The 14211-nt window shown below is 41.2% G+C and overlaps 1 protein-coding gene across 1 annotated transcript in view; it reads right to left on the reverse strand.

Annotated features, from left to right (window-relative positions):
* Positions 1-212: 212 nt before the first annotated feature.
* The window catches only part of LOC139366649 (tetratricopeptide repeat protein 21B-like), a 78067-nt gene continuing 64068 nt past the window's right edge, over positions 213-14211 (reverse strand). The window contains 7 exon segments of the mRNA XM_071104324.1: positions 213-241; positions 244-390; positions 1406-1526; positions 3652-3780; positions 4013-4108; positions 4546-4759; positions 10493-10654. Coding sequence (XP_070960425.1) covers positions 213-241; positions 244-390; positions 1406-1526; positions 3652-3780; positions 4013-4108; positions 4546-4759; positions 10493-10654 — 898 coding nt within the window.

The raw sequence follows: 14211 nt of genomic DNA on the forward strand, positions 1-14211 counted from the left end.
AGGTCACTAGTGGTCAGAGACATGGAGGGTTAATCCCAGGCTGAGGTTCAGGGTCGGAGAGCAGCGCGGGCTCTCTCTAGGATCTCTGTCTGTATCAGAGGGTAGTCTGGGTGCTCTGTGAGGACCTGAGGGGGAACAGGCAGGTCAGGTAAAACACTCTCTCACTACACTGATCCTTAATCAATCATCCTCATCCTCTAAACTAAACTACACTAAGTCCTTTCCAATATTTCCAGTAGTGATAGCCTGGTACTAGATCTGTTAGTGCTGTCTTGCAGATCTGGGACCAGGCTACAGTAGTAATATCATCCACAGTACAGACCTTGTGACAAACCTCTATGGTCTCGTTGTACTGCTTGAACTTCAGGTAGTTGAAGGCCAGTCTGAAACCTGAACGGAAGAAGCAGAAGGGACACAACCATTAACATTACAGACCTTAAACCTTTAAAAAGGTGCACTATGCTGACATCACTTCTCCATTTCCTGGTTGCAAAAACGATAATAGTTCACCTAATTTCAGTTTGTGACAAAACAAGCAAGTATAGTCTAGATAATCATCTAAACTGCTGTAAAACATATTTTCCAATTACCAAAAATAACGTCTTTTCAGCTGTTTGAAGTTGATGTACAAAACCCAAAACTTAAGAATGGGAAGCATAGAAATAGCACACATAGAACATATCTACAGATTATTAGACTGGCTTTCAATGAGAATGACAGATCTATAACACATAGAACATATCTACAGATTATTAGACTGGCTTTCAATGAGAATGACAGATCTATAACACATAGAACATATCTACAGATTATTAGACTGGCTTTCAATGAGAATGACAGATCTATAACACATAGAACAGATCTATAGATTATTAGACTGGCTTTCAATGAGAATGACAGATCTATAACACATAGAACATATCTACAGATTATTAGACTGGCTTTCAATGAGAATGACAGATCTATAACACATAGAACATATCTACAGATTATTAGACTGGCTTTCAATGAGAATGACAGATCTATAACACATAGAACATATCTACAGATTATTAGACTGGCTTTCAATGAGAATGACAGATCTATAACACATAGAACAGATCTACAGATAATTAGAATGGCTTTCAATGAGAATGACAGATCTATAACACATAGAACATATCTACAGATTATTAGACTGGCTTTCAATGAGAATGACAGATCTATAACACATAGAACAGATCTATAGATAATTAGAATGGCTTTCAATGAGAATGACAGATCTATAACACATAGAACAGATCTATAGATTATTAGACTGGCTTTCAATGTGAATGACATATCTATGACGTAAATGTCTATGTGAATTTGGTCGGGTCGCCCAAAAAGTGAGAAAATGCAGCTTTAAGGGTGTCCACAGACTCACCCATGCTGGGGTTGACTCTGTTAGTGTAGAGCCAGGCGTGATTGTAGAACACTGATGCATCATGGTACGAATGTTCCTTCTCCCTGATGTAGCCCATGTACTCATACGCTCTGCTGCACGACTACAAACACATACATTACATACTCACTACTACACTACTGTCTACACTAATACACAATACTGTACACACGAATACACACTACTGTCTACACAAATACACACTACTGTCTACACTAATACACACTACTGTCTACACTAATACACACTAATACACACTACTGTACACACTAATACACACTACTGTCTACACTAATACACACTACTGTCTACACTAATACACACTACTGTCTACACTAATACACACTACTGTCTACACTAATACACACTACTGTCTACACTAATACACACAACTGTCTACACTAATACACACTAATACACACTACTGTACACACTAATACACACTACTGTCTACACTAATACACACTACTGTCTACACTAATACACACAACTGTCTACACTAATACACAATACTGTCTACACTAATACACACTACTGTCTACACTAATACACAATACTGTCTACACTAATACACACTACTGTCTACACTAATACACACTACTGTCTACACTAATACACACTACTGTCTACACTAATACACAATACTGTCTACACTAATACACACTACTGTCTACACTAATACACACTAATACACACTACTGTACACACTAATACACACTACTGTCTACACTAATACACACTACTGTCTACACTAATACACACTACTGTCTACACTAATACACACTAATACACACTACTGTACACACTAATACACACTACTGTCTACACTAATACACACTACTGTCTACACTAATACACACTACTGTACACACGAATACACACTACTGTCTACACTAATACACACTACTGTCTACACTAATACACACTACTGTCTACACTAATACACACTACTGTCTACACTAATACACACTACTGTCTACACTAATACACACTACTGTCTACACTAATACACAATACTGTCTACACTAATACACACTACTGTCTACACTAATACACACTACTGTCTACACTAATACACACTACTGTCTACACTAATACACACTACTGTCTACACTAATACACACTAATACACACTACTGTCTACACTAATACACACTACAGTCTACACTAATACACACTACCGTCTACACTAATACACACTAATACACACTACTGTCTACACTAATACACACTACTGTCTACACTAATACACACTACTGTCTACACTAATACACACTAATACACACTACTGTACACACTAATACACACTACTGTCTACACTAATACACACTACTGTCTACACTAATACACACTACTGTACACACAAATACACACTACTGTCTACACTAATACACACTACTGTCTACACTAATACACACTACTGTCTACACTAATACACACTACTGTCTACACTAATACACACTACTGTCTACACTAATACACACTATCGTCTACACTAATACACACTACTGTCTACACTAATACACACTACCGTCTACACTAATACACACTACTGTCTACACTAATACACACTACTGTCTACACTAATACACACTACTGTCTACACTAATACACACACTGTCTACACTAATACACACTAATACACACACTAATACACACTACTGTCTACACTAATACACACTACTGTCTACACTAATAACTAATACACACTACTGTCTACACTAATACACACTACTGTCTACACTAATACACACTAATACACACTACTGTCTACACTAATACACACTACTGTCTACACTAATACACACTACTGTCTACACTAATACACACTAATACACACTACTGTCTACACTAATACACACTACTGTCTACACTAATACAAACTAATACACACTACTGTCTACACTAATACACACTACCGTCTACACTAATACACACTAATACACACTACTGTCTACACTAATACACACTAATACACACTACAGTCTACACAAATCAAACTAATACACACTACTGTCTACACTAATACACACTACTGTCTACACTAATACACACTACCGTCTACACGAATACACACTACACACTAATACCATACAGCTCATCCTACACTGACACCTCAGACTCTGCTGGCTGGCTGTGTGCGTCTCCGTCCGTCCATCTGTCACTGTCTCTCTCTGTATGTGTGTGTGTGTGTGTGTGTGTGTGTGTGTGTGTGTGTGTGTATGTACCTGGTTGTATTTAATACAACGTTGCAGTAGCTCACAGGCGATATCATACTTCCCAGACTTGATGTAAACATCAGCCAGCAGCAACCAGGCTGTCTCCAGGTCCTCTGACAGCTCCCAGCTCCACTCCACCTGTACAATAACCATATATAATACTGGAGTCCTCCAGGGCTCTGTTCTAGGCCCTCTGGAGTCCTCCAGGGCTCTGTTCTAGGCCCTCTGGAGTCCTCCAGGGCTCGGTTCTAGGTCCCCTGGAGTCCTCCAGGGGCTCTGTTCTAGGCCCTCTCCTCTGACTGTCTCTGAGTGTCTGCTAAGCTACAGGACCAACATGTAAATCTACAAGAGTCCTAGTAAAAAAGTCTACCTTGGTGAGCCTCTTGAGCTGGTTCCTGGCCCGAGGAGTTTGTTTCAGTAGCATGAAGGCCTGGCCCATTGCCAGCAGGTAGGGAACGTTGTTCACCTGAGGAGAGGAAGGTACAGGAGAAGGAGGTGGTGAAGGTACAGGAGGAGGAGGTGAAGGAGGGGGAGGAGAAAGAGGAAACCCTACCCGAGTAGAGACCAGCTCAGTGAAGGGGGTCCTACCTGAGTAGAGGCCAGCTCAGTGAAGGGGGTCCTACCTGAGTAGAGGCCAGCTCAGTGAAGGGGGTCCTACCTGAGTAGAGGCCAGCTCAGTGAAGGGGGTCCTACCTGAGTAGAGGCCAGCTCAGTGAAGGGGGTCCTACCCGAGTAGAGGCCAGCTCAGTGAAGGGGGTCCTACCTGAGTAGAGTCTAGCTCAGTGAAGGGTGTCCTACCTGAGTAGAGACCAGCTCAGTGAAGGGGGTCCTACCTGAGTAGAGACCAGCTCAGTGAAGGGGATCCTACCTGAGTAGAGGCCAGCTCAGTGAAGGAGGTCCTACCTGAGTAGAGGCCAGCTCAGTGAAGGCCCGCAGGGCTCTCTGGATGTGTTTGGGATCTCTGGTGGCCATGAGGCTGAGGTTGACCAGCAAGGTGATTCTGTCTGACCGCTGACCTCCTGATGACCCATGACGTGGGCGGAACTCCTTCAACAGGTTCTGAGCCGTGGCCACGCCCACCTGCTCCCTGTGCTCAGCCCCGCCCAGCTGGCTCATACTGACCAATCAGAGAGGAGAACAGATGTTATATCATGTATTATTATAAATAGCTGAAGTATCTCAATCAGGAACAATCAAACTAGGCAACATGGTATAGGATGTATACATCCTAATGTCCTCTATCCCAGACTGTCCACATTGGAGACAAAATACTGGAGTCTGTATACAGTACATCATAATGTCTGTCCACATTGGAGGAGACAACATCAACTCAAATGTTATTTGTCACATACGACAGGTGTAGACATCACAGTGAAATGCTTACTGACAAGCCATTAACCTCTCTGGGATATGTGGGACACTAGCGTCGCAAAAGCCAGGGCAAATGCAGAGCGCCAAATTCAAATACATTTCTATAAAAATCCAACTTTCATTAAATCACACATGCAAAATAGCAAATTAAAGATACACTTGTGAATCCAGCCAACATGTCAGATTTCAAAAAGGCTTTTCGGCGAAAGCAAACAAAGCTATTATCTGAGGATTGCACCTCCGTAAACAAAGAGAGAAACCATATTTCAACCCTGGAGGCGCGATACAAAACACAGAAATAAAAATATAATTCATGCCTTACCTTTGACGAGCTTCTTCTGTTGTCACTCCAATATGTCCCATAAACATCACAGATGGTCCTTTTGTTCGATTAATTCCGTCTATATATATCCAAAATGTCCATTTACTTGTTGCGTTTGATTCATAAAAACACAGATTCCAACTTGCTCAACATGACTACAAAATATCTCAAAAGTTACCTGTAAACTTTGCCAAAACATTTCAAACTACTTTTGTAATACAACTTTAGGTATTTTTTAACGTAAATAATCGCTAAAATTGAAGACCGGAGGATCTGTGTTCAATACAGGAGGAAAACAAACTGTAGCTAGCTTTCTGGTGACGCGCCTCTATCTGACAGTACACATCAAGTGACCCTCGTTCAAGATGGCCGTACTTCTTCATTACACAAAGGAATAACCTTAACCAATTTCTAAAGACTGTTGACATCCAGTGGAAGCGTTAGGAACTGCAAGAAGGTCCCTTAGAAATCTGGATTCCCAATGAAAACCAATGAAAAACGAGTGACCTCAAAATATATATCTGAATGCTTTGTCCTCTGGGTTTCGCCTGCTAAATAAATTATGTTATTCTCACAGACATGATTCAAACAGTTTTCTATCCAAATCTACTAACAATATGCATATCTATGTTCTCGGGATGAGTAGCAGGCAGTTGAATTTGGGCACGTATTTCATCCGGACGTGAAAATACTGCACCGCCACCAAGAAGTTTTAACCAACAATGAAGTTAAGAAAAATACCTAAAAAATAAATAAATAAAAGTAACATAATTAAAGAGCAGCAGTAAAATAACAATAGCGAGGCTATATACAGGGGGTACCGGTACAGAGTCAATGTGGAGGCTGTATACAGGGGATACCGGTACAGAGTCAATGTGGAGGCTATATACAGGGGGTACCGGTACAGAGTCAATGTGGAGGCTATATACAGGGGGTACCGGTACAGAGTCAATGTGGAGGCTGTATACAGCGGGTACCGGTACAGAGTCAATGTGGAGGCTATATACAGGGGGTACCGGTACAGAGTCAATGTGGAGGCTATATACAGGGGGTACTGGTACAGAGTCAATGTGGAGGCTGTATACAGCGGGTACCAGTACAGAGTCAATGTGGAGGCTATATACAGGGGGTACCGGTACAGAGTCAATGTGGAGGCTATATACAGGGGGTACCGGTACAGAGTCAATGTGGAGGCTGTATACAGGGGGTACCGGTACAGAGTCAATGTGGAGGCTATATACAGGGGGTACCGGTACAGAGTCAATGTGGAGGCTGTATACAGGGGGTACCGGTACAGAGTCAATGTGCGGGGGGCACCGGTTAGACGAGGTAATTGAGGTAATGTGTACATTTGGGTAGAGTTATTAAAGTGACTTACGCATTGATAATAACAGAAAAGCAGCAGCGAAAAAGAGGAGAGGGGGGGGGGGGGGGGGGGGGTCAATGCAAATAGTCCGGGTCCATTTGATTGGTGATGTACTGGGCCTTAAGCACTACCCTCTGGCCGAGCAGTTGCCATACCAGGCAGTGATGCAATCAGTCAGGAGTCTCTCGATGGTGCAGCTGTTTTGAAGATCTGAGGAACCCTGACAAATCTTTTCAGTCTCTTGAGGGGGAATAGGTTTTGTCATGCCCTCTTCACGACTGCCTTGGTGTGCTTGGACCATGTCAGTTTGTAGGTGATGTGGACACCAAGGAACTTGAAGTGCTCAACCTGCTCCACTGCAGCCCCGTCGATGAGAATGGGGGCGTGCTCGGTCCTCCTTTTCCTGTAGTCCATAATCATCTCCTGAGTCTTGATCACGTTGAGGGAGAGGTTGTCCTGGCACCACACTGCCAGGTCTCTGACCTCCTTCCTATATGCGGTCTCGTCGATGTTGGTGATCAGGCGTACGTACCACTGTTGTGTCATCTGCAAACTTAATGTTGGAGTCGTGCCTGGCCGTGCAGTCGTGGGTGAACAGGGAGTACAGGACGGGACTGAGCACGCATCCCTGAGGGGTCCCCGTGGTGAGGATCAACATGGCGGATGTGTTGTTAACTATCACCTGGGGGAGGCCCGTCAGGAAATCCAGGATCCAGTTGCAGAGGGAGGTGTTGAGTCCCAGGGTCCTTCTTAGCTTAGTGATGAGCTTTGAGGGAACTATGGTGTTGAACGCTGAGCTGTGGTCAATGAATAGCATTCTCACATTGGTGTTCCTTTTGTCCAGGTGGGAAAGGGCAGTGTGGAGAGCAATAGAGATTGCATCATCTGTGGATCTGTTGGGGCAGTATGCAAATTAGAGTAGGTCTAGGGTTTCTGGGATAATGGTGTTGATGTGAGCCATGACCAGCCTTTCAAAGCACTTCATGGCTACGGGCGTGAGTGCTACGGGTCGGTAGTCATTTAGGCAGGTTACCTTTGTGTTCTTGTGCACAAGGATTATGGTGGTCTGCTTGAAACATGTTGGTATTAAAGACTCAGACAGTGAGAGGTTGAAACTGTCAGTGAAGACACTTAATAGTTGGTCAGCGAATGCTCGGAGCACACGTCCTGGTAATCCGTCTGGCCCTGCGGTCTTGTGAATGTTGACCTGTTTAAAAGGTCTTACTCACGTCGGCTGCGGAGTGTGTGATCACACAGTCGTCTAGAATAGCAGATGCTCTCATGCACGTTTCAGTGTTACTTGCCTCGAAGCAAGCATAGAAGTTATTTAGCTTGTCTGGTAGGCTTGTGTCACTGGGCAGGTCTCAGCTGTGCTTCCCTTTTGTAGTCTGTAATAGTTTGCAAGCCCTGCCACATCTGACGAGCGTCGGAGCCGATGCAGTACGATTCAATCTTAGTCCTGTATTGGCGCTTTGCCTATTTGATGGTTTGTCTGAGGGTGTAGCGGGATTTCTTAAAAGCGTCTGGGTTAGAGTCCTGAGCGTTTTCCTGTTTGCTTATGGCCGTATACAGCTCATTGAGTGCGGTCTTAGTGCCAGCAATCGTGTATGGTGCCTTCAGAAATACTCCTTGACTACATGTTGTTGTGTTACAGCCTGAGTTCAAAATTGATTAAAACCTTTTACGGATAAGTGAGACGTCTGCGTCCCACCTAACCAACAGGAAATGGAAATGCGCAACGCCAAATGCTAATAGTACTCGCTAAAACTCAAACTTTCATTAAAACACACATGCAAGGTACTGAATTAAAGCTACACTCGTTGTGAATCTAGCCAACAAGTCAGATTTTTAAAATGCTTTTTGGCGAAAGCATGAGAAGCTATTATCTGATAGCATGCAACACCCCGAAATACCTGAAGGGGACGTAAACAAAATAATTAGCATAGCCGGCGCTACACAAAACGCAGAAATAAAATATAAAACATTCATTACATTTGACAAGCTTCTTTGTTGGCACTCCTATATGTCCCATAAACATCACAATTGGGTATTTTTCCCAATTAAATCCGTCCATGTATACCCAAAATGCCCATTTATGAAGCCCGTCTGATCCAGGAAAAAACTGCTTTACATAACGCAACGTCATTTTTTTAAATTAACAAAGTTGCCTATAAACTTTGACAAAACACTTCAAACTACGTTTGTAATCCAACTTTAGGTATTAGTAAACGTTAATAATCGATCAAATTGATCGCGGGGCGATGTGTATTCAATAGCTCCACGTCTTGAAATGATGGTCGATAATTCTCTCTTCCAAAACATCCTGTTGTGTACCGGATGAAATCAAGTGTCTCTTCTTCGTTTGACCAAGGAATAACTTCAAGGAAATTGCCAAGACTGGCGACATCGTGTGGAAGCTGTAGGACTTGTAAACTGGGAGGTATATATTTTCGCAGGCCATAGACAATACAGCCAACTGGCGGATTGATCTTTTTGTTTTTTTGGGGTGAACAGTTTTCCTTGGGGTTTCGCATGTTAAACACGTCCTGTTATAGTCACAGACATGGTTTAACCAGTTTTAGAAACTTCAGAGTGTTTTCTATCCACACATACTAATCATATGCATATACTATATTCCTGTCATGAGTAGCAGGACTTTGAAATTTTGCGTGATTTTTAACAAAATGTTGAAAAAATAGTCCCGAGCTCTATGAGGTTTTAAATATGTTTTTTTCTCACCCATCTAGAGTGAAAACATTGTTTTTAGAAGTTTTTCTTGGCCATTCATGTTTTTAGAAATGTTTGAACATTTATTGAAAATTAAATACAGAAATATCTAATTTACATAAGTACTTAAACCCCTGAATCAATACATGTTAGAATCATCTTTGGCAGTGATTAGAGTTGTGAGTCTTTCTGGGTAAGTCTCTAAGAGCTTTGCACACCTGGATTGTGCAATATTTTCCCCATTATTGTTTTCAAAATTATTCAAGCTCTGTCAAATGTGTTGATTATTGATAGACAGCCATTTTAAGGTCTTGACATAGATTTTCAAGTAGATTTAAGTTCAAACTGTAACTCGGCCACTCAGGAACATTCACTGTCATCTTGGTAAGCAACTCCAGTTTAGATTTGGCCTTGTGTTTAAGGTTATTGCCCTGCTGAAAGGTGAATTCATCTCCCAGTGTCTGATGGAAAGCAGGATTTTGCCCAGGTTTACCTCAATTCCATGTATTGTTTACCCTGGAAAACTCCCCAGTTCTTAACAATTACAAGCATACCCATAACATGATGCAGCCACCACTATGCTTGAAAATATGGAGAGTGGTACTCAGTAATGTGTTGTGTTGGATTTGCTCCAGACATAACACTTTGTATTTAGGGGAAAAAGTTACATGCTTTGCCATATTTTTTTCAGTATGACTTTACTGCCTTGTTGCAAACACAAGACATGTTTTGGAATATTTTTTATTATTCTGTACAGGCTTCCTTGTTTTCTCTCTGTCAGTTAGGTTAGTATTGTGGAGTAATTTGTGTAGGCCAGTGACAAAATATTCTCAATTTAATCCATTTTAAATTGAATCTGTAACACAACAAAATGTGTTAAAAGTCAAGGGGTGTGCATACTTTCTAAAGGCATATCATGATCCTCCCTAGAAGCCCTGCCGTACCCCTAGAAGCCCTGTCGTACCCCTAGAAGCCCTGCCGTACCCCTAGAAGCCCTGCCGTACCCCTAGAAGCCCTGCCGTACCCCTAGAAGCCCAGCCGTACCCCTAGAAGCCCTGCCGTACCTCCACTCCTCCTGTGGTGTCTCAAACACCTCCCCTCCGATGACCTCGTTGTCTGGGTTGAGACAGATGCGGATCATGAGCTCCATAGCCTGATCTCCCCACTCGTTGTCCCGCCGGGCCTTGTTCAGATGAAACAGAGCCTCACTCACCCTGTACACATGCCTGGAGGGAGGAGAGTTCAAGTTATCTTTGAACCATATCTTATTGTTTGCCAGTGGTTCTATACAGCTAGAGACTAGACACTCACTATACAGCTAGAGACTAGACACTCACTATACAGCTAGAGACTAGACACTCACTATACAGCTAGAGACTAGACACTCACTATACAGCTAGAGACTAGACACTCACTATACAGCTAGAGACTAGACACTCACTATACAGCTAGAGACTAGACACTCACTATACAGCTAGAGACTAGACACTCACTATACAGCTAGAGACTAGACACTCACTATACAGCTAGAGACTAGACACTCACTAAACAGCTAGTTTTATACAGCTAGAGACTAGACACTCACTATACAGCTAGAGACTAGACACTCACTAAACAGCTAGTTTTATACAGCTAGAGACTAGACACTCACTATACAGCTAGGGACTAGACACTCACTAAACAGCTAGTTTTATACAGCTAGAGACTAGACACTCACTATACAGCTAGGGACTAGACACTCACTAAACAGCTAGTTTTATACAGCTAGAGACTAGACACTCACTATACAGCTAGAGACTAGACACTCACTATACAGCTAGAGACTAGACACTCACTATACAGCTAGAGACTAGACACTCACTATACAGCTAGAGACTAGACACTCACTATACAGCTAGAGACTAGACACTCACTAAACAGCTAGGGACTAGACACTCACTATACAGCTAGAGACTAGACACTCACTATACAGCTAGAGACTAGACACTCACTAAACAGCTAGTTTTATACAGCTAGAGACTAGACACTCACTATACAGCTAGAGACTAGACACTCACTAAACAGCTAGAGACTAGACACTCACTATACAGCTAGAGACTAGACACTCACTAAACAGCTAGTTTTATACAGCTAGAGACTAGACATGTAATATACAGCTAGTTTTATACAGCTAGAGACTAGACATGTAATATACAGCTAGAGACTAGACACTTAAAATACAGCTAGAGACTAGACATGTAATATACAGCTAGTTTTATACAGCTAGAGACTAGACATGTAATATACAGCTAGAGACTAGACACTTAAAATACAGCTAGAGACTAGATATTCCCTACACAGATAGAATGAAAAGTAGAAGAGAGAAAGGACATGTGTCGTATTCCTCTTCCTAAAAAAATATATATATATTTTTATTTACAACTTTTGGATATAAGACACTCACCAGTAGTAAAGGTCTTTACAGTAGTTGTTGTATTAGACACTCACCAGTAGTAAAGACCTTTACAGTAGTTGTTGTATTAGACACTCACCAGTAGTAAAGACCTTTACAGTAGTTGTGGTATTAGACACTCACCAGTAGTAAAGACCTTTACAGTAGTTGTTGTATTAGACACTCACCAGTAGTAAAGACCTTTACAGTAGTTGTTGTATTAGACACTCACCAGTAGTAAAGACCTTTACAGTAGTTGTATTAGACACTCACCAGTAGTAAAGACCTTTACAGTAGTTGTTGTATTAGACACTCACCAGTAGTAAAGTCCTTTACAGTAGTTGTTGTATTAGACACTCACCAGTAGTAAAGACCTTTACAGTAGTTGTTGTATTAGACACTCACCAGTAGTAAAGACCTTTACAGTAGTTGTTGTATTAGACACTCACCAGTAGTAAAGACCTTTACAGTAGTTGTATTAGACACTCACCAGTAGTAAAGACCTTTACAGTAGTTGTTTTATTAGACACTCACCAGTAGTAAAGACCTTTACAGTAGTTGTTGTATTAGACACTCACCAGTAGTAAAGTCCTTTACAGTAGTTGTTGTATTAGACACTCACCAGTAGTAAAGACCTTTACAGTAGTTGTTGTATTAGACACTCACCAGTAGTAAAGACCTTTACAGTAGTTGTTGTATTAGACACTCACCAGTAGTAAAGACCTTTACAGTAGTTGTATTAGACACTCACCAGTAGTAAAGACCTTTACAGTAGTTGTTGTATTAGACACTCACCAGTAGTAAAGACATTTACAGTAGTTGTATTAGACACTCACCAGTAGTAAAGACCTTTACAGTAGTTGTTGTATTAGACACTCACCAGTAGTAAAGACCTTTACAGTAGTTGTATTAGACACTCACCAGTAGTAAAGACCTTTACAGTAGTTGTTGTATTAGACACTCACCAGTAGTAAAGACCTTTACAGTAGTTGTTGTATTAGACACTCACCAGTAGTAAAGACCTTTACAGTAGTTGTATTAGACACTCACCAGTAGTAAAGACCTTTACAGTAGTTGTATTAGACACTCACCAGTAGTAAAGACCTTTACAGTAGTTGTTGTATTAGACACTCACCAGTAGTAAAGTCCTTTACAGTAGTTGTATTAGACACTCACCAGTAGTAAAGACCTTTACAGTAGTTGTTGTATTAGACACTCACCAGTAGTAAAGACCTTTACAGTAGTTGTTGTATTAGACACTCACCAGTAGTAAAGACCTTTACAGTAGTTGTATTAGACACTCACCAGTAGTAAAGACCTTTACAGTAGTTGTTGTATTAGACACTCACCAGTAGTAAAGACCTTTACAGTAGTTGTTGTATTAGACACTCACCAGTAGTAAAGACCTTTACAGTAGTTGTTGTATTAGACACTCACCAGTAGTAGACACTCACTAAACAGCTAGTTCTACACAGCTAGAGACTAGACACTTAATATACAGCTAGTTCTATACAGCTAGAGACTAGACACGTAATATACAGCTAGAGACTAGACACGTAATATACAGCTAGGTGTATACAGCTCGAGACTACACTTACTATACAGCTTGAGACTAGACACTTACTATACAGCTAGTTCTATGCAGCTAGAGACTAGACACGTAATATACAGCTAGAGACTAGACACTTAATATACAGCTAGTTTTATACAGCTAGAGACTAGACACGTAATATACAGCTAGAGACTAGACACGTAATATACAGCTAGAGACTAGACACTTAATATACAGCTAGAGACTAGACACGTAATATACAGCTAGAGACTAGACACTTAATATACAGCTAGTTTTATACAGCTAGAGACTAGACACGTAATATACAGCTAGAGACTAGACACGTAAAATACAGCTAGAGACTAGACACTTAATATACAGCTAGTTTTATACAGCTAGAGACTAGACACGTAATTTACAGCTAGAGACTAGACACGTAATATACAGCTAGAGACTAGACACGTAATTTACAGCTAGAGACTAGACACGTAATATACAGCTAGAGACTAGACACTTAATATACAGCTAATTTTATACAGCTAGAGACTAGACATGTAATATACAGCTAGTTTTATACAGCTAGAGACTAGACACGTAATATACAGCTAGAGACTAGACATGTAATATACAGCTAGAGACTAGACATGTAATATACAGCTAGAGACTAGACATGTAATATACAGCTAGTTTTATACAGCTAGAGACTAGACATGTAATATACAGCTAGAGACTAGACACTTAAAATAAAGCTAGAGACTAGACACTTAATATACAGCTAGTTTTATACAGCTAGACTAGAC

This window comes from Oncorhynchus clarkii, chromosome 15 (assembly GCF_045791955.1).
Source record: "Oncorhynchus clarkii lewisi isolate Uvic-CL-2024 chromosome 15, UVic_Ocla_1.0, whole genome shotgun sequence".
Classification (NCBI taxonomy): Eukaryota; Metazoa; Chordata; class Actinopteri; order Salmoniformes; family Salmonidae; genus Oncorhynchus; species Oncorhynchus clarkii.